The sequence below is a fragment of the Alosa sapidissima genome, chromosome 3 (genome assembly GCF_018492685.1).
Source record: "Alosa sapidissima isolate fAloSap1 chromosome 3, fAloSap1.pri, whole genome shotgun sequence".
Classification (NCBI taxonomy): Eukaryota; Metazoa; Chordata; class Actinopteri; order Clupeiformes; family Clupeidae; genus Alosa; species Alosa sapidissima.
Genome location: NC_055959.1, coordinates 7,427,888 through 7,449,062, shown reverse-complemented (window position 1 = coordinate 7,449,062; position 21,175 = coordinate 7,427,888). Strand labels below are relative to the sequence as shown.

Here is a 21,175-nt window from a genome sequence, read left to right as displayed (position 1 = left end):
GCTGAGGTTGAGGTTTCAACAAACACAAATCGCTGGTTAATATTGTATTTAAGTACGTACACACTCACTTTGCCTGTGTTGTTGAACTGTTCTTGGCACATGCCATACTCACACACCAATTCACTGATAAATGTTGTCAATTGTACAATAAGTGGGGACTTACTTTCTTGTGTTTTAAAACTGTTCTTGGCACATATGCCACACTGACACACACCGCATCATAGTCAATAGTAGGCCTACAAGGTCCAGCATATACTACTACATCACTGGTTGATGTTGTATTGCTGTAAGTACACACTCACTTTCTTGTGTTGGACCGGTTCTTGGCACCTGCCATACTCATGGTCAATGTTTCAGGCTCATGCACACACAGTACAGTACATCGCTGTTCGATATTGCACTGCTGTAAGTACACACTTACTTTCCTGTGTTTTTTGACCTTATCTTGGCACATGCTGTACTCACACCACATGCTCCATGATGAAACAACAAAAGAGGACTCCGAACACAGCCCTGCAGTGCACCCATGTTGATCATCAGTGATGAGGAAGAATGTTCACCGACCCACCTCTGGCCCACCAGCATTAAGCATTTTTCCAGCTACGCGCACGGATGGCTGTATTAAGGTCGAGTGCCATTACAAATTGAAACGGCATATTGCTCGATGTCGGCAGTAGGCCTAGTTCTACATACATGTAGGTTACACAGAACGTTGCAAATTGACATTACAGTATATCAAATTTGTGGAATTTCTGAAATTATCGTACGTGTAATTCAGATAAAATGAACGTAGGCTACGCACAAAAAACCGTGCGTACGCCACTCTTCCAGGGGCCTCATTTATAAAAATGTTGCGTAGAAACCATCCTTCATTTGATCTTAGATCATTTCTGAAATGATCGTACGTGTGATTCAGAGAAAACGAACGTACGCACAAAAAAAACGTGCGTACGCCACCCTTCCAGATGTGCCCATTATAAATCACAAATGAACGTCAACTTTTGCGCAGCCGGATGGTTTTAGGTCTCCGCCTTGTAAACACCCCCTCATCAATATCATTAGCATATGTTTTAATGAAATCAATGGCCTAAAAACGGTAGCCTATGTAAAATGATATATTGAAAACATTGTATAGGCCTAGCCTATGCCATCTGATGTTAACTATACGTCAAACATTAAGCTGCGTCCAAAAACGACTTTAAAAACCTTCTGATATTGATCATGCATATGGTAAAGAAAGACATGAGATCGTTGGTCTTGGAATTTTGAAAATGCATCGCACTTAGACCTCAGATTACTTGCAGTACCCCGGCATTAGGCCTACCACAAGGAAATGATCGTACGTCAAGAACCTGACGTGGAGATAAGCACTTTTCCACGTCAAAGACGGTTTTTATAAATCTGAGCGTTGGCATGGATTTGAGCATACGCACGGTCTAAGATAAAATCTGTGCGTAAGAACGCTTTATAAATGAGGCCCCAGATGTGCCAATTATAAATCACAAATGAACGTGAACTTGTGGGCCTACACAATAACCACACAATTGCTTAATTTAGCCTAACAGTGTGGCGCAGCGGTAAGATAGCCTTCCACAAAAAGGTCACAGAAAGTGCACCTCACATATGCCTACTCCATTACAAAAAAGCAGCCTGTAACTCACCCATTAGAAGTTCACTCTATAGAGTATAGGGGCCTTCTGTTCAGCAGTCATTGATGATAATCGTTGAAACCCAACTGCCTGGCTCCGATACCGCATGGGCAGTCCACCTCACCGAGATTAAGGACTTAACGTCAGAATTGCTAGGATTTAGTCTCCTCCTGTTCTCATCTTTCTTTTCGCTTGAGTGTGCCACTTTTATGCTTACTAATTGCTGATTGCATTCCTGAATATTATAACTAAGTTACAACACATCCAGCAGTAGCCTCACAACGTAGTCTAATCACGAATGACAGGAAGTAAGAACATTGGGATAAACACATTTTCCCCATTCCCAGCAGACCTTGTTCCTTTGTAAAATGGACAATAAATAAAGAAATGTAATAAGTTGCAGGTATTTTTTTTTATTTCTAACTCATATTGTAGCCTATGTTTTAACATCTGAACGTAAACTTAATGCAAAAAATAAGGTCACCATGACCATGACCATGAGGCATCTAAGTGGTATAAATAGGTGTCAATCCTTCTCTGTAAAATAATGTAGTATGACAAAACAATTTGAACATCTGAACACTACTGAAATAGCTACAGTTTATTTAGGCTGGGTCACGAGTTTTATAGCGCATCTTGAAGATATGAGCTTTCAGAAAAGATATGCTTTAGCTTATTGAATTAGATTTTGGGGTTTGGAGGTCATGCAAATGGTTGTAACATTCTCCAAATGCTTATGTGTAAGTGCTTGCATTTTTCAGTGCTAGGATTTGCAGAAATGGAGCGCATTTTTCGCTACAAAGGTATGTTGGCAGACTTTTTCGCTGTTATACAATTTTATTTGATGTTGGTGTTTTTTTAACATAATCACTTTTTTGTGTAGACCAAATATTACACAGGTGCAGGGAACCATGTCGTCCTGCTGGTCACTACCACTGCCCTAACTGTGAACGTACAGTGGTACGAAGAGTAGACATGGGGAGACATTTGAACATATGCCACCCCAACCTCCGCTCTACACTGCCTGACCTCCGCTCCACACAGCCTGACCTCTGCTCTACACAGCCTGACCTCCGCTCCACACAGCCTGACCTCTGCTCCACACAGAGTGACCTCCAGTCTGCACAGCCTGACCTATGCTCTACACAGCCTGACCTCTGCTCTACACAGCCAGACCTCCGCTCCACACAGCCTGACCTCCAGTCTGCACAGCCTGACCTATGCTCAACACAGCCTGACCTTCGCTCCACACAGCCTGACCTCCGCTCCGCACAGCCTGACCTCCAGCCTCCACTGCCTGACATCCAGTCTGCACTGCCTGACCTCCAGTCCAACCTCCACCCTGCACTTGCAGACCACCCCTATTCATGTAATCATACAGCGCCCCCCAAGACGCCCCGACATGTGAAGTGCCCTCACTGCACCCTTGTTCTATACAAAAGAAATTTGGCTCTACACATACAAAGACAACATGGCCTACCAAAAGACATAACAGCAAAGTCACACCTAAAAGGTACATGTGTAGACCAAAGCAAAGGCCTGTATGCAGTCAGAAAAACGTCTTGCGGTTTTTCTGTCCCAATACATGTACAGAGAAAAACATGGGGCCAGACAAAAGTTACAAGGTGTGAGATGGAGGACTGCCGGCAATACCACCTGCTCGCCCAGCGGAGTGGCCTCACTCATAGCACCTGTCACCACATCAGGTCCATAGAGTACTGCAACACCTCTGCCACCGAGGTACCACTTCAACAGCAGGTCCTAGACGAAATGCTCTTATGCAAATTTTTTAATGACTCCAAGGTGGCAGTGTGTAAACACAGACAAAAAGAAGCAGAGAATGCTCAGGCCCCCCTGTGTGTGTTGGTGGAACTTGATGGTTCTAAAAGCAATATTTGCCTTTCAATCCATGAACCAAGGCTACACCACTACAGCACCTTGGGCAGGGTAATAGTAACCTACAACAGAAAAAAGAACACCTGGCATTGTCCCTGTGCAAAGGCACGCACATCTTGTCCACATAAACATATTGCGAAGTGGCACCTTTTTCAGACAGAAAAACACCTTTTCATGACTGCAACACCAACAACAGCATCACCACCATCAACTCCTCTTACCACAGAGATGGAGAGAACTGTGAGGTATGTGTATGGGAGCAAAAAAATACCTGCCACTCTTCCTGAAGAGGTCACAGCTCACAGACATTACCCTCAGCAGTTGTTTCCGACTGAAACAACTTGCCAGTTGTGTCCAGAGAACCCTAACTTAGAGGAGGCTGTGCGAGTCACCAGCAAAGCTAAAATAGTTGGCATGGAAGGTGTCACACAAAGTAAGTTCAATACATCTTTTGAAATTACACATACGTCTAATTGTATACCCTAATGTCTGAATCTATGTCCATTAGACATTTCAACTTACAGAAGAAGGTGCACCAAATGCCAAATGATGTACAGGTACCAGGAGTGGACAGATGGCCTGCACAACTACAATGACCGCGTCATCCTGACGCTGCAGCTGTGTCAGTATTTAAGACACAATCTTCAGGTGTGTGTGAAGCAGCGAGCTATACAAGGCGCTGTGACTCAAGTTGCCTGACAGCAAGAGATGCCATTTTTAAAAAGTGTCAAGTGCCAGGTTTATGAGCTGAGCATGGTGTGAGGCCCTAATAATCTTCTTTTTTTTTATAGAATCATGTGTCTGTGTCCCGAGTCATCAATTCTCTTGAGACTTTGTTAAAGATGAAGTTTCCAGCCAATGAGTTAATTTTTCATGGATACTGCCAATTTGAGGCACTCTGCAACACAGAGTACAAATACTCTTGTGTAAATTGTGGCTTTTACCCTCCAGTGGTGGTTATGGACCTCCACAGGAAAGGAGTGTTCAATTTTGAGGGTATGTCTCCCTTTAGGTTCCATCTATTAACGTAACTCCATATACAGTGATGTCATGTATCTTGTATTGTGTTTTTACGAAATCCAGTTAGTGAGCTGGAACAACCTAGGGATGACTTTTGCGGTGAACACAACATAGAGGCTTTCTGGGAATCTGTTCATCTGCACATGATCAGCCGAGGATTTTTTGAGTGTGAGTTTGTCTAGATTATAAAAACACAGCGGAGAAGCTGTGTGCTTCTGCTCAGAATGATCATTATTTTAATGGCAATGTATCCCATGAAGTCTCTTCACAGAATCCATTTGTTGTTAAACCAACATATGACAACTGGGCACCTTGGATCGGAAGGGAGACTCGTAGAGGAAGTACTGTGCTTAACACCGAGTTCGAAAAGGCCCCAGTGCAGAGCTGCTCGGCTAAACCTCAGTTATGCGATATAACAGAGGACCGCCTGGTTGATGAGCTGCTGAGGCAAAAGGTACAATCACTGATGATTGTTTTTGTTTGTTTTTCTTACTTTCAATGAAATGTATGTCCACCTCCCACGACTAATGGGAAACACAGATTATGAATTCAAATCATTTTTAGGTGTCCACCATTCGCAACCTGTGCAAATCCTGCAACATGGACACAAAGGGGTCACGCATGGACCTTGTGAACCGGTTACGGGGGGAAATGAAGAGCAGGCAGACCTATGACAAGGTGTTTCAGTCGATTTGGGGGGCCTCTGGTGAGTAATATGCAAATGTAGATTTATTACAATAATTAAATCACGGTAGAGAAGGAAGTTAGACTAAATATACATACATACACATATATACATATATATTTTATTCTTTCATAGGTGGATGGTCTGTCATTATGTGCCCTCATGGAATTGTTTACAGCCTTAAATTCAATTTAAGAGCTGAAAGCCCCAGGGACTTTGCTGATGTACTTCTGTCGTGGAAGCATTTGCCAAATGTCTGTGTGTATGACTTTGCGCGGGGGTTGGTAGCCCATACCAATCTAAGAGTCCCAGACAACCCTCCATTTCAGCCCTTTGAGGGAAGGCTTGCTGAGCCAACAACTAACAATGTAGAGGCTGCCACACATGGACAACTTAAAGTGCATCTCCCGTGGCTGGTAGAGAGACTGAGTCAACCGGATTCCAATGGCCATCCTGTGACAGGCTCAGGAAAGCACTACGTCCTCTATGACAAATTCCACCAGTCAAACACAAAAGATCCACAGGATGTGCTGCGCAGAATCTTCATTGCTCCTGAACTGCAGGCAACTCTGAACAGTCAGGTGGCTGAGCAACTGTTCGCTTGTCTTACTTTTGCAACTTACGCTTATTACTTTCTAAACAACATGGGACCATCTGCTCACATCTTCCTGATGCGGAACATCATAGAGCACAGGAACAACCAGCAAAACAACACACTGCTGAAACGCCAGCTGAGAAGGGGTCTTCAGGTTCAAGACCTGAACAGTGTCACCCTGTCAGACTTGGGCCAAGTGCTACTAGGTTAACATCAAACTTTACATCTTCCACATAATTTCCGTTACAAAGTCTTTTGACAATCGCATAATGTTGTTTTCTGTTTTGTCCTTCTTACCTAATCTTAAGGTGCAAAAACATTGCCAGACAGAACATCACAGCAAAGTCATCCGGAAGGTCTACAGCCACCTGTAATTGAAGTGTCACCGCAAAGTGAACCTTGTCTGTTGAACGCTTCAACTCACTGTGGGCAGGACTGTGCAGCACTGACTGTCATTGTTAATATCAGGCCCTGCAGAAGTTCGTGGGGTCCTAATGGAGTTCATCCCCTTCAGGAAAAGCTGGTATAAATTAAAGACTAAACTTTTCTGAACAAGACTTGCCATATTGTCTGTACATTTTCTCTGGGTTGATTGCTAAATTGAAGCATTTTTACCAGTGCCACTTCTTTGGTTGTGTCTTCATAACAGTTCAACTACGTACTGAATGACAGTGGGCCAGCAAATGAGCTCATTGTTAAAGCTGGTCCAACATGTCTAACCAGGGAGAATTTACTGACCTTGGGGACAAACAGGGAGATGGACTCTGTGGTGGGTAAAATATGTGGATATGGAAAGACAAGGTGCTATGTAATCCATCATGAATACCTTGTTTTAGTCCTATAAATAATGGTAAGACTTTGTCTACCACACGTACGGTCGGATTGTCTGTGAGATACTTTTTGTCTCTTTATGGTTTGACACATTATTTTTACCAGAAAGGTTTAAGAAAGGTGTTGTTTTACAGGTGGGGAATGCTTGTTTGAGGTTGGTTCAGGAGATGGTCCAACTTCAGGTATGTCTGCATGCATGTTTTGAATGATAACTTTGCCAGTAGTGTCTACTGTAACAGACACAACAACAGAGCTGTATTTTTCTGTAGGGGAAAGATGTTTTCATCATGGACCTTCACACGCCCCCAACATGGCTCCCACCCATGGATTGTGACCCTCTGCATAGTCTTCCTCTAAGTATGCAGGCATACATGTAGCTTGAATACGGATAGAAATGAAATGATTCACAATAACAAAAAAAAAACATTCTTCTTTAAGGTGGATTACGCGAAGAAGACACTGATATTTCCTCTGTGGACTCGAGGGCATTATCTGCTTTGTGTAAGTGACCGGGCATCCTTAAAAAGTTTGTCAAGCAACAATATTGACTAAAAGGTTGTAAAACCCAGTAGTAAATTTCAGTAACCTTGATGTTAGGGGGGAAAAAGCTTTAACTTCCATCTTATTGTCAAGACTGTGTTCCCTTAGGTCATGGAGCCACTGAAAACATTAATCTTGTTCATGGACTCGATGTATGCCAAGAAAGAACAAGGCTTTGGGCACAAGCCTTATCAACACATTTTGAGGTTACAATAGGATGATTTACCATGGCAGTCATGTTCCCCTGACTAGCCAAAAGCCATATCAAAATACTAGTCAGTGTCTGGGCAGTCACGTTCCCCTGACTTGCCCACATTAAAGTAACTACTCTTGACAATCACGTTCTATTTACTTGTCAGAGCTGCATAAGCGCTGAATTATATTCTATGTGTATTGTTTCAGAGATTCCTTCTAATACTATTTTGACTCTTAACAGGGCTCTTGCACAGAGGATAGCACCAGGACCTTGGCAGGAACAGACAGGGCTGGACATTGAGGTGATAACAGTTAAGAATTAGTGCATATGTAATTAGGAAACAACATAATTACTAAAATTATTCATTGCGCATGTTCTTCATGTTACAGGGCCTCCCACAGCAACATTTTGGTGTTGACTGTGGAATTTTCATGATCATGGTGAGTTGCTAAGCTTGCATTTAGTAACACACCATGCCCATTAGGCACACTAACAGTGTAACAGAGAACACTGTTTTTAAGCTTAATGCAAGCACATTCACACCTGAAACATGGAGCCATTAATATTTCTTTGTATTGACAGTATGCTTGGTACATCGCACTGGAGACACCATTTGATTTCTCCATAGTAAGTGCTATCTAACAAATGTGGTAAATTTAATTTCATTGAATCATTATATTGCGCCTTTTCCATGCATTGTAACTTTTTCTTCTTTAGCATGACATGCCCTACCTGAGGAGGTGGTGGTGCACAGTGTTAATGGAGAATCTGGAGATCGAGGGGTATAATTTGTGAATAATCCTGTATTAATAACTATTCAATCGAAATGAGAAATGCAAGGACAAAACATGTATTTGTTCAATTACAGGCATGGAAGAAGATTCGCACATTTCACAGAGGAGGGCAGAAAGACGGCAGACGGTAGTGTGGCACCTGTTTTCCGTGTGCCACGAAAAAGGAAGCTGGACACTATGGTACTATGATGTGGAATTGTGCAGAGATAGTAGCATAAAACTGCTATGACAAACAGTACATTACACATTTTTTTTTTGTTGGTCATTTTAGGATGGTAATGGGCAGATAATAGTTGGTAAGTGTCTTGCCTCAATTCGACAGTTTAATGTTAACTGCAGCATTCTCAGTTTTTTTACCTTACATCTTTTCATTACTGTGATAACAGGGCCACCAGCAGCAACATCAGCAGCTCCTACAGCCCCAACAGCAGCTCCAACAGTCCAGTGTGACAGCTGTGTCTCCATTGAACAGGTGTTTATTTCTTCACTAACCATACAATCTGGATGACAATAACCCAAACAAAGTTGTTGTCTATTCTATTTTTTTTCATTGTAATTCTAAGTTGTGTCTCAACTCAAGTGTTAATGTGAACTCGCATCTCTTATGAACAATGTTTGTCTCAATCTTAGAGAGAAGAGAGTTTCAGTGAATTAGAGGACTTCAATGAAGAATGTGAGGACACAAGTTGTGAGGAAGTAAGGGGTTATATATTGCACATCAAACATTAATCAGGACCCCCACCCACCCGCCACCACACATCCAGTCACTCTCTTAGACACACACATTAGATCTATGATGTTTGAACCACCCAATCTGGATGACAATGACCCTAACAATGTTGATTTCTATTTAATTTGTATTCTATGTTGTATCTCAACTAACCTCAAGTATGAATGTGAACTCACTTTAGGACTCTTATGAACAATGTCTGTCTTTGTATTAGAGAGAAGAGCGTTTGTGTGAGATACAGGAGCTCAGCAAAGACTACCAGAACACTAAATGGGTAAGGGATTATATATTGCACATTAAACATCAGGTCAATGCAGATCCTTAATTACTGAGACCGCTAAAACACAGAACCCCCCTCCACACACACACACACCACCACCACCACCACAAACACAGGCTCTTGCATAGACACGCATTCGATCTATGATGTTTTAACACTGTTTTATGCATTATCATCTATTGACCTCCCCACATAGACCTACAGTACACAAGTGTCCATTGCTGCACACAGGAGAGGCATCAAGCAAGTGAGAGCATGGTAGGCGTAGGCCTGGCATGGTAGTGCAATGTTCCTTCCACTAAAAAAAATTAATTGACTGAACTGCCTTTTAATGTTTGTTGCTCAGCTCTTCGAAGAGGCAAAAAAGGCAGCAGACTGGTTGAATGAAAACAGTGGGCTGATAAAAAATAAATATTGGCTGCCACGGGTGTTGGACATGGAGGCGGAAGAGCAGGAGGAGGTGCTGGCCAGACAGTTTGTCCAGTTGGACGTTGAAAACATGAATTTGTTCACATTTCAATTTACCACCGTCCAAGATCACGAAACATTTTCTATTCATGTACGGGACGAACTTCACATTCGGGCAATGACATCATTTGTCCAAAGATCGTTTCCAAATGAAAAATAAAAAACTCAAATAACATTGATTCTGATTCCAGTTCTACTTATCAATTCTGGTTCCTATTGATTCTTCATTTCAATTTCAAAATGTCCTATTGATTCTTCATTTCAATTTAAAAACTTTTGTTTTTAGATCTGTTCAAGTGTACTGTATTGCTTGTACTGTATGCTACACATCTCTCTCTCTCACACACACGCTAGCCTACTGTATTGCTTGTAGCCTACTGTATTCCTATAAATGTGCCATCTGTTCTGGTCCTGCTGTTGCCAGTGACTTTATAGGCTACTTACACCATTTACTTTTATCTACATTGTGTACATGCTCTTCGAACAACAACAGAACTACAACACACAACAGTACAATAAATCATTGCTTTTGGTATCTTTATTAAAACTACCTCAAAAGCCTAGTGGAGGAGCATGATCTTAAACAATGTTAATACGTAACGCTAATTCGTTTTCTGCATTAGTTACGATCGGTCGATGTTCAGAGGAAAAACGCGAAAAACGTAAAATTACCTAAGTTAACGGAATATCACAATACCTAATGTTCATTTATATACAATTAATTTAATTATATATATATATATCAAATACACAAATAACACAAACCTGAGGTCTCACGTTATTTCAGCGACTACTTCCTTATTCAAGTGGAGGTGACGTATTTCCGTTATTGAGTGGAGCTCCACTAATAGAATTCCCCCAGAGGTCTGCAGCCAGGTCCCTCTCCCAGCCTACGTCGATTCTTCTACTTCCGGGAATTCGCCTGCCCCCTTGGCCCAGACCATAGACATAATATACATTATGTATTATTATTATATTACTAGTATTATTACATTATGTATATTATGTCTATGGCCCAGACCCATTAGACCAGCCTCAGACGAGTCCAGGAAGTGACGTCAATTCCGGAAATAAGTACATAACATCACTTTACTCTTTATGGAGAATACAGCTGGAAAAAACGTGTTTTCTTTTACAGTTCATGGAAAAAATAGTCACATTAGGTAGAAGCTTTTTATTATTATTCGTAATTCACATTTATTTATTAAATAATCGATCGCGAGATCTGCCAGAGTCAGCTGGAAGGAGCTCGTAACTCACGCATAGGGAATCACGGCAGATATTGCGCGAAATTTTGGTTTATGGCTATCGTTTAGGTGTCCTTCCTATTCATTAACATGAACATGATGACTGACTAAATAAATGACTATGATGTTTAATAAACCATTGTAGGCATACAAGTTATCATTCAATCATATAATTATCACATCACATCAATTAAGTGTTTTCTGTAGGCTAGGCTACTTTGTGACCTGCTTTACACTAGGCTACAGCATATAAATCAACAATAGGCTATCAACACGTTTGCAGTATCACTGTTGCAGAAATCACATACAAGAAGGGCTCTTGATTGTTTGTACATTTTTGCACATTCCAACATAAGGAAGCAGCATGAGGAAACTTGTAGTTTTTCTGCCTTATTTTCTAACTACTTTTACGAGTCTGCAGTATCACATTAGACATTCTCTGGTATCACTGAGTACAGCCAGAGCCCGTCTACGGAGAGCCTTGCCACTCCGTATTAAGTCCCATTGTACCGAATTTTGGATGCAGTTCCACCAGAGTTCCACTGGGGGCGATCGCCATGAGTGCAGAATGAATGGGAGTCAATGGAGCTAGACGGCTAAAATTGTCTCTTTCACCTGATTGTCGTTGACAAATCTTAGATTTGATTGTAGTTTGTATAACTTCAACATGGGTTATAGGTCAAAAGTTGAATGAACGAGTACTTATGTCCTTTTGATTTCTTACAGGTTGGGTCGTTGTTGCACATAACACGCTAGCATTGTGCTAATTAATGACGTCATTGACACATTTGAAAGGCTTTAAGAACAATTAAGTGACTTTAAAAAATATTATACTCAACCAAGTGTATTTTCTTTGCCTCCCCTTTCGAATACAATACTCAAATTACTTGGAACAAATTTATATCCCGAGAAAAGTGGATTTTGAGGGGTACAGCTCCATAGACCTCCATGCATTCTGCACTCGTGGACGAGCGCCCTCATGTGGAACCACAGAAGGAACTGCAACCAGTTCAGAAACCGGAAGTTTTCCGAGAGTGGCAGTTCTCCCCTTATTAGACATTCTCTGGTACAGCTGTTACAAGAGGGTCTGGCGTCCCTTTGTTATGATGCACTTCCTGCGACGCGGTCATTCGTCTCTAAATGACTTAACTCCCTCTCCGAAAAAACTACATCTGTCACCCTTCCGCACTCATGCACTGTCAGGACGAGGTTAACTTCCGGTAGATGACCACACCGGAAGAAAGAAGGCTTCTCCGAGCTGTTTTAGCCAACAAATGCATCCTAGAGATAAAAGTAAACACTTGTTAGAAATTACTGTCATACATTTTAGAATAATTCTAACATCATCATAATGCTACCACTGCAGTGAACAAATTAAGCAAGTCCAAAGGGAAATAACCGTCCGTATTTATCTAGCTGGAGTGCTGAAGCAAGGCAGGTAGGTAGATTATTTTGCTAAGGTTAGCTGGCTGGCTACGATTTCTGGTTGGCTTCTCAGCCACCTGCAAACCATTCTGACACTAAGGGTGGAGATATTTTTTTTATTTCTCACGTCAAGTTGTAAATGATTGAATTGTAGACCGGTGGCAATTGTTATAGCAAGATATTCTTTCTTAGCATTCTTCATGTTTGAGGTGGTTGCAATTGGTGGTAGCTAGGGACTAGCGAGATAGCTAGCTGTAGTTAGCCCACTTTGAAACCAGAATGTCACTTCTATGATAGTTCTATCATGTGTTTTCGTTGATAATCCTTGACAGTTAAGTTCTTAAAGACTTTTTTTGTTGTCAATATTGTGAGGGTAATATTGATCGCACATAATGCCATGTCACCTTAAACGTGATCGGGGATGAAGGATAGGCTTCCTATCGTTAACTACCCCGTTAGCAGAACAGCTTATTATTGTATTTATTTATTTCAGTAGATACCTAACTTCAGGGAGTCACGTGATAAATGTTGGTATACATTGTACTGACATAAATGTATCGTGAGAAGCCTTGTAGTATAGTGTCATCCGCCTCCCTCCTTGTAGACTCCAGAAGTTCACCAGTGCCTCTCACTGATGCTTTGTGTTGTCCCAAACAGGCAGACCTACTGTAGACTATGTGCAAGTCTGACATGAGTCCAGTTGATCTATTCTAATTTATGGTTGCTGTATAAGATGAAGATGATTTTCAAAGTTTGATATTGCCATTCATCAAGAACACTCTCCTTTGTGAAATCTAAGTGCTTGCTTGCTTCATATAGCCTATGACTGTATTCATCCAGAAATCCAGATTAAGAAAATGGTTATATCACTACTAATCAAATCGATCTAATCACACATTTGTGTGTACTAATGTGTTGCCATTGGTCTTTTGCCCCATTATTGCTGCAGGTGTGAATGACTGACGTGGTGCCCCCCTCTGCGCTTAGCGAAATCAAGCTCCGCCTTCTTTGCCAAGATGACATAGATAGTGTTAAAGTGCTTTGTAGTGATTGGTTCCCCATTGAGTGAGTACTGCTATGCCCCATTGAATTTCCTAAAGCTAGTCATTGATTGATTGACACATCTGGAATGCTTGGTGTGGTCTCATCTGATATCAGCTTTCCTTTCTTCCCTCTCTGTCTCTCTCTCTCTCTCTCTCACACTCTCACTCACACACTCTTTTTTACACAGGTACCCAGACTCATGGTATCACGACATCACCTCCAACAAAAAGTTCTTCTCCCTCGCTGCCACATTCAGAGGTAGCATAGTGGGAATGATAGTGGCTGAAATAAAGGGCAGAACAAAAGTACACAAGGAGGTATGGTCTTCGCAGCACAATATATTTCACTTATCAAACAAGTTTCATACAGATTCTTAAAGCTTTAGTTTCTAGTAGCATCTTTAAAAGCTTTGCTAAATCACTTGTAAAACGACGAGTGTCCCGGAATGTGCTCTGGCTGATCTGGAAATGGTACCTTTCTGAACCAGAAGGGAATTATGCTATGTCAGCTGTTTGCACTGTCTCTCCTCAGGATAATTCCTGCAACTGCAGTGTCTTAAATGGAATGCATTGGCATGCACAACTAAGCTAATGCATGAGTCCTCCTCATGCATTAGCTCTTTGGCATGTAGCTAGATGGTTCAGCTGTGTACATTTTCTGCCATGAGACTTTGGTGTGACTGCCTCTATTGGCCATGACAAATCGGGTGTTTTAGCCTAATGTAAAATTGTTAATTTATGTATGTGTATATATATATATATATATTATGTTGATTACAAATGCATCCTGAGTTGATTACCTACCCCACTCCACAACTCTGGTTTATTTTTTTGGTAGTTTTCTGTCTTGTCTAACCCTCTTCATTAGACTTTAGACCTAAGATTTGTGACCGTTATTATAGTTTCAGCCGTTGGCAGGCTGGTGTTCCCTTCGCTGAGCATATGCAAATTCCTGCCTTCCAGGATGGAGACATTCTGGCCTCCAGTTTTCCTGTTGACACTCAGGTTGCGTACATCCTGAGCTTGGGGGTGGAGAAGGAATTCCGAAAACATGGAATAGGTGAGCTGGACACAGAAGTTGGTATGGAAGTGCAGAACTGCCCTCAGTACCTTAGAAATACTTTAGCATGTTTTGTTTCGTTTTGTTTTTCTGATTAATAAATGGTAAAAAGATTGCTGGCAGAGAAGCATCTTGAATATTGCCTGGCTGGATTGCTGGCAGAAACCCCTCTTGAATGTTGCCTGTCTGAAGAGGTCAGCCTGTGTGTGTCACCGCTGGTCTTTCAGGGTCACTTCTGCTGGACAGTCTGAAGGAGCACATATCCACCACGGCGCAGGACCACTGCAAGGCCATCTACCTGCATGTGCTCACCACCAACAACACTGCCATTCACTTCTATGAGAACAGAGACTTTAAGCAGCACCACTACCTACCCTACTATTACTCCATACGGGGCGTCCTGAAGGACGGCTTCACTTACGTACTCTATATCAACGGCGGACATCCACCATGGACGATCTTATATCCTTTCAGTCGTCGCAACACAATCTGCTCCGTTGCAGCAATGGAAATTCTATCATGCACTACTAGTGCATAAAGTAATGGCGGCGCGGCTAGGTTGCATTCATTTTTAATGGCGTTTATAGGCCAACTGTACCGCTGAATTCTAGTGGCATTAGTTTTATCTAATGTGTCATTAGATAATGTATTTGCACAAATGGAAAAAAAAAACATTTCTTCATTTAATTTCTTCATCTTCTGGCATTCTGCCAGAGACTGAAATTAGGCATTACATTAACATTTTGGTTAATGAAGTTAGTTTAATTACTATAATTGCATACTAACTTTATGTTTTTAATTAAAACAAAATGGAATAAACAAATACAAGAAATACATAGAGTAAATGAATTCAAGAATTTAATTTTAATTTGTTCTATTTAACACGGCCATAATTGCATACACGCGACAGATAATGAAGATGATTATTATGTTGCTCTTATTTTGTAGTAGAACAGAAAAAAAAAACATCTTGCACGACTATCCTTGACCTGTGTCTCTCCACTGACTATATTCAGCATATAGGCTCTGCTCTGGCTAGCTTGAGTCCATGCTCCATCCCTCAGAGAATATACCGCCAAGCACAGAGTCTTCTTCGCAGCTTCCTGCCATGGTCTGGCATCTCCTCCAAGAGTGGCATTGAGTACAGCAGGACCATGTGAAGGCAGTGCTGCATTCCTTTAGGTAAGCAAGGGTCAGACGCTGGTATGTTTCCTTTGCCATCCAAATGGTAATACTAGTGGCTCTGAGTAATCCTGTTTTTAGCAAACAGTTATTGTGTGCACATCCCACCTTCTGGCAGGTGCAGGACAAAAGAAAACTATACTCAATTGAAAAAATATAATGTCCGCAACACAGGCAATGTTTCGACCCTGCTGGATCTTCTTTTGGCCTGAAGAAGACCCAGCAGGGTCAAAACGTTGCCTGTTGTGCATTAAATAATTGGGAGTCAAAAGCAGTGTTGCGGACATTAAAATAATCCTGTTTTTTGCCTTGGAAATATTTCTAACAGCCAGTACGACTTTGGCTGTAGCTAAATGGTGAAAAAGAGTGAGCATCTATTCTCTACTTTTTCTCTTTAGAAACACAGGAAAGCTGAACTGAATTCTTCCCAATCACAGTCTTTTTTGCCTGTGTTCTGTTCCCTTGACAGATGCCGGAATCCATTGCTTCACTGGAGGCTGTCTTAATACCCAAGGGCATCCACAGAATCTGAAATGATGTGAAACAGACCTTTTGGTTTGGCCTCATGCAGTCTTACACGATGTACCATAGCTGTATAATATATATTTATATATAATCTAATATTGTCAGTAGTTAGTTGGCTATTCCTTAATGTGGACTCATAGTCTACTTCATGCCTGTAATTTGCTGCTAGTAGAAAAAAACAGTCTTTGGTTCACCCAGATTTGTTTTAATATAATATATGCATATATATATATATATATATATATATATATGGAGAGAGATTTTTATGTGTGCAACACCAGGTTATAGTTTTAAGACCAAGATGGTATAGCCATTACCCTAAGGAAAACCACCTTCATACTGAGTCACTTTTGTGCATGTGTCAAGATGGTTTCACTCAGTGTTCAGTAGTTTTATCTGTAGCCTGACCTCTTGATACAGTTGAGTTTGTATATATTCTTATGTTTTAAAAAGAAAAACTTAATCTGATTTGTAGATAGACAAATTTGGATCTGAGATAGAATTTCATATGGCCCATACAGGAATATTGATTGTAGTGGTATTTCTGAAGTAAGGCTCAGTGTAGGGCTTGGAGTCTCAGTAAATACTATGCCTTACCCAAGTCCTATGATCTACTTCAACATGCTAACTGTTTCATTCTAATATTCAAAATCATGTTTACTACAGTTAGATTATCATATTTAGTAAAATAGAGAGGGAGCAAGAGTGAGAGCGTGAGAGAGAGAGCGTGAGAGAGAGAGAGAGCGAGAGAGAGCGTGAGAGAGAGAGAGCGTGAGAGAGAGAGCGTGAGAGAGAGAGCGTGAGAGAGAGAGAGAGAGAGAGAGAGAGTGCAAAAGAAGAGTTAGAATTCAGCTTAGTTATTTAAAAATGGAAGACCGGGGAATGTGTTGAAATGATGGAAGTTATTTGAGTGGAGATATTAAACCAGGGCCATACACTAAATAAAATGTGTTACTCTTTTAGAATTTATAAATAAGATTTTGTTTTATTTTGTTTTGTTCAAGGTCAGTTGAAATGTATGTCTGGGACATCAGACCACACACCTTGTGCACTTCGAAGTGTGTTATATAAATACATGTGCTTTGTCCATTTGTCAGCTACTTTATAATTTAAATGTGATTTCTATTTATGAATGCACCTGTGTGAGTTTGTTATTTTGAATTTGTTACCAGTGCTCATTGCCGAGCTCACATGTCTGGGAATCTTTTTATATTATTATTTTAGCATATGGGGAATATTTGAAGTTGAAACATACCGTCCTATTGTTATTTACGGTAATTGTACATTGAAATTGAGATGATTAATAACAGCAGTTGTAGGCCCAGGTTCTTTTTACCGGTAAAAAACTGCACCCTCCTCAGTTTTCTTCAAATATATCAATCCCTCTGAAAATTGCATACTTGACATCTTGTTTTGCTGTGTTTTGGGGGATTATCATAATTGGTCTGTCTAATAATATTGCCCAAATTAATAGCCCACAACTACTACGGCACAAACACTCAAATTTATGTAGAAGTAAGCAATAGCCTGCATAAAGCTCCCATCCACGAGTCCATCACCTTTCCTTTTAGCATATGCATTTTTATGAAATGTTTCATCAACCTAAGGGTTGCAAATGAGAAAATAAAACCATTAATCAAATAACATTGTGGTTACAGTTTTTTTCTTTTAACTTCAATTAGCATCGAGCTGTATGATGAGTAAAACTAACACCCTGAATTAGAGTCAGATGTAATGCCGTTTGGATGATATACACCCCTCCCATTTGGGGTACTGTTTGACGTAGAACAGTTCATTTTCATCTGCCACTCCATTTGACCTAGTTACACAATCCCCTTTGACCAAATTAGGATCTAATTTTCATCTTATTAGGTATTTTACGGTAGATTCTCAACATGATGTCATGTTTCAGATGAAGATAAACACGCCCACTGGGACAGGCGCAGGTTCAAGGCAAGCCCCCTTGGTTTATCAGAGCTGAGAACCTAGAAGTAACTATTTCAGACAAGCTTGAGTAATTCCGCACTTATCTACAGAAAACAGATTTACATCCGCTTGACGGAGGAAACGGACACACCACAATTTGTGGCCACTATTGTTTTTAACGCAGAAGTTGCAGGTGAGTGATGCCTGTAGCGAGTATCATTAAATCAGTATGCGCTTTCAAAAGTGAAAGTGATGAATTAGCCTACTAGCAACAAATAACGAAGATGATGGTGTAGCTTTTGCGATTACCAGCCTGTTGTGTATGGAAGTCAATTGAAGTGCATATTAGACTGGTGTAGGACATAGCATAGGCTACTGTGTAGACTACAGACTGTAGATTTACAACTTCAACTTCCCAGTGTGGATGTTATATGATTAGGGGTAATTAGAGGTATCGAAACGAAGGATTTTCTGCCCGTTTACTTTAAAAAAAAAAAAAACAGCCATCTGAGACTTATGTGAAATTCCAATCTTTCCTGACTAGAATAGCCTCGTTACTTTTGATTTGCCGATTTGCGTTTTCGAAGAGCTCTCCGTCCATTAGCCAGATTGTCCTGTCGAGTTAAGATGACCTGTTGTGGAAATAGCCACACATTCTAATTAAATATGGGCCTAAAATATTTGTTTTAGTTTAGTGTCCCATTTCAAGTTTCTGTTTCTGTCATATTGGTTATACATTGTAGCCGGTTTTTGTGTGTTAAAATCTGAATAAGAATGTTAAGTGTTGTGAAAGCAAATTGCCGTAGAATAGTTTTTCCCCCTTCATGGAGCGTTATCAAAACAGTAGCTTAACATAAGGCACTTTGGTTGTAGGCAAGGCTATAGTGGTAGCCTACGTTTTTGCGAGGTGTGCGTACTCATTTCTGAATTTCAACCTTACAATCGTGCCTCGTGTTGTTTTCATTCCCACGATGAATCCATATTCACCCTCATCAGTAGCCTATTGCTTGAGAGCTGTTATGTTGGTGGAACAGGAGCTTGCTTATTGTTTTGAGTTTGTAGGGGTGAGAGCCTAATCATGATTCTCCCTGTCAAGTTAAAGACAAACAAAAGGAGAACATTTTTTACTTACATTTATAAAATCTCTTGATTGTTATCACCAATCAGATTTGTGTTGTCACTGTAGTAAGCTGCAAACTGCAAAGGATCCCTTTGTCATTTCTTCTAATGCAATGTGAAAACAAAGAGTTAAGGCGGCGCAAGATACTTCGTCGTAGTTCATGTCTATGGGCGCGAAATGGGGATCGAATCCTGTCTGCATAAAGAGGCGTGTCGATGACGTATTGACGAGCGTAAGTTGCAACCGGCCAACAGCAGCGGCAGAAATATCCGGCGCACACCTGATATAATAAGGTTGATTTTCTCCAGACTGGATTGCTCAAAAATGCTAAAAATGTACCTGAAAAGTTCAGAAGGGTTTGAGGATCATGAAAATGTGCCCGAAATTCACATTCCTAACTCTATAGAACCAAGACCTTAGCATATGTGGTGAAATTCTGAGCTATGCCCATAGACTTCAATGGAGCAGTCGCTGCCTCTGCTCTGCATAAAGGGGGATTTTGACCCCCCCCTCGTGCGATCCGGGTTCCCGGAAGTGGCTCCTGATGAAATATCTTGCTCCGCCTTAACAATCTTTGGTGAAAATTACTGAGGGAATGGAATCCCCGCCTGTTTCAAAATAAGGTGTCAAGTTACATCCTTCTCAGCTCTGTACATTAAGAAGAAAATGCCACTCATTGGCTGGCTGTAGATAGTGTGGGTCTTAAAAGTCTCCCTTACTTGCCCTGAATAGCAAATTGGAAAATTCAAACACTTTTTGATACCTGTTAATGTCTCTTACCTTTGTAGTTCCTTTGGAAAACAATGATGCGGTCTGCAGACAGTGCAGTTACAAATAGGGCATAAACTTTATTTTTCTTGGGTTGCGGTTTCCGACCGACCCGGTCAATTTATGTGCGACCCACATTTATTTTATGAGCTTGGGGAAGAAATAACACTAAATAGTCTAGGCTACATTAAATAAATCCACAAATAAAAGGCGAACTATAATTACATTAATTACCCCTTGCGGTATGTAGCCTATGCACAGCTGTTCAAGAAGACGATTGTTTTCGTCACTTACCAAGGCAGTCGCAATTTTGTCCAAACACCGCAACTTTTTCGCAAATTTGACCAATCATCGTAGTTTCACCGTGAAATTTCACCTACAACAACAGTCCCTCGCGCAGAATATTGAGCCAGATGGCACACTTACTTCTGCACCTTCTGCATATGACACCAAAGACTGCCCTAACGTGTTCGTTCCTCTGCAGTTTTGATGACAATAAATAGAAGGCTAACGTTAATGATCTGCTTACTTGCATCTCTCAACCTGGTGTTGCTAACCTACCTATAGGCTATGAAAGTAAGTTAATTAAGGCCTACTTAGTTTACTGACATTTGAGTAGGCTATGCAACCCATTGGCAAACGTTTACCTGGATATGTCCTTTTAGCTTATGTCATGTTTGATAGCTTGTGGGCTTAGTTTGAGTAGTGCTACCAAAATTATAGAAATTAATAAAATTGCAAGACATTTACAGTACCTCTTCTATGATCCAAGAATGATTTCATTCGAGTTGTTTTTTTAACATTTATTTTAACTAATGACATAGAAGACATTCCCAATTGCATCCACATATCGTAATGCACTATGCAAAAAGTGATTTACACTAGTAGCCGAACACAGTGAGATGCAAGCCTTCCAATCCACTCAGAAATGTAATTAGGCTACTCTCACGTCTTTAAAGGGGCAGGCAGTCAATTAGACGTACACCACCAATGTAATGACATTAAACAGAAGTGTAGTCAAATAGTTTACATCAATATGAAATTACTAGATACTTAGTTGGCTATTAGTAATTATGCAGGCCGCAGACTATGAATTATTAAAAAGATATGAACTTAATATGAATTACAAAATATATGAATGTATTGAAACATATGACATGATGCCATCTCTTTAGGTGACTGTCTTTTTTGGACA

General features: G+C 40.7%; 4 protein-coding genes and 1 long non-coding RNA gene across 8 annotated transcripts in view; 4 read left to right on the top strand and 1 right to left on the bottom strand.

Annotated features, from left to right (window-relative positions):
- The first annotated feature begins 569 nt into the window (after nucleotides 1–569).
- LOC121704837 lies at nucleotides 570–7,053 on the top strand. The gene is made up of 13 exons (XM_042085345.1): nucleotides 570–626; nucleotides 2,411–2,452; nucleotides 2,533–3,978; nucleotides 4,054–4,193; nucleotides 4,337–4,541; nucleotides 4,629–4,733; nucleotides 4,826–5,019; nucleotides 5,130–5,271; nucleotides 5,386–6,051; nucleotides 6,154–6,368; nucleotides 6,495–6,614; nucleotides 6,811–6,858; nucleotides 6,946–7,053. The coding sequence occupies exons 2-13, from the start codon at nucleotides 2,428–2,430 to the stop codon at nucleotides 7,051–7,053; spliced, it is 3,414 nt and encodes a 1,137-aa protein (XP_041941279.1). The 5' UTR covers nucleotides 570–626; nucleotides 2,411–2,427.
- Nucleotides 7,054–7,120: 67 nt separating this feature from the next.
- On the top strand, nucleotides 7,121–9,720 carry LOC121705016. The gene is made up of 13 exons (XM_042085685.1): nucleotides 7,121–7,177; nucleotides 7,325–7,422; nucleotides 7,653–7,713; nucleotides 7,802–7,852; nucleotides 7,995–8,039; nucleotides 8,130–8,194; nucleotides 8,281–8,386; nucleotides 8,478–8,502; nucleotides 8,593–8,678; nucleotides 8,837–8,902; nucleotides 9,151–9,210; nucleotides 9,413–9,474; nucleotides 9,563–9,720. The coding sequence occupies exons 2-13, from the start codon at nucleotides 7,328–7,330 to the stop codon at nucleotides 9,597–9,599; spliced, it is 759 nt and encodes a 252-aa protein (XP_041941619.1). The 5' UTR covers nucleotides 7,121–7,177; nucleotides 7,325–7,327; the 3' UTR covers nucleotides 9,600–9,720.
- A 2,426-nt stretch (nucleotides 9,721–12,146) lies between these two features.
- nat15 (N-acetyltransferase 15 (GCN5-related, putative)) lies at nucleotides 12,147–17,810 on the top strand. 3 transcript variants are annotated; one of them, XM_042085688.1, is made up of 7 exons: nucleotides 12,147–12,224; nucleotides 13,306–13,421; nucleotides 13,588–13,717; nucleotides 14,363–14,459; nucleotides 14,687–14,921; nucleotides 15,463–15,641; nucleotides 16,111–17,810. In XM_042085688.1, the coding sequence occupies exons 2-6, from the start codon at nucleotides 13,312–13,314 to the stop codon at nucleotides 15,617–15,619; spliced, it is 729 nt and encodes a 242-aa protein (XP_041941622.1). In that variant the 5' UTR covers nucleotides 12,147–12,224; nucleotides 13,306–13,311; the 3' UTR covers nucleotides 15,620–15,641; nucleotides 16,111–17,810. The 3 variants fall into 3 exon arrangements, with proteins under 3 accessions (XP_041941622.1, XP_041941621.1, XP_041941620.1); XM_042085687.1 differs by having other exon boundaries at nucleotides 12,149–12,365; XM_042085686.1 differs by having other exon boundaries at nucleotides 12,149–12,369.
- LOC121705019 lies at nucleotides 15,201–19,345 on the bottom strand. Its single transcript, XR_006030695.1, has 2 exons — nucleotides 19,225–19,345; nucleotides 15,201–16,169 (listed from the first exon to the last, which is right to left on the bottom strand). It is a non-coding gene; the product is annotated as an uncharacterized LOC121705019 (long non-coding RNA).
- Nucleotides 18,083–21,175, top strand: part of carhsp1 (calcium regulated heat stable protein 1) — a 32,749-nt gene continuing 29,656 nt past the window's right edge. The window contains exon 1 of one of the 2 annotated variants that reach the window (XM_042085690.1): nucleotides 18,083–18,157. The gene's annotated coding sequence lies outside the window, so the exon portion shown is untranslated. Of the gene's footprint in view, nucleotides 18,286–21,175 lie in introns of both variants that reach the window. The other variant, XM_042085689.1, reaches the window with a different exon arrangement.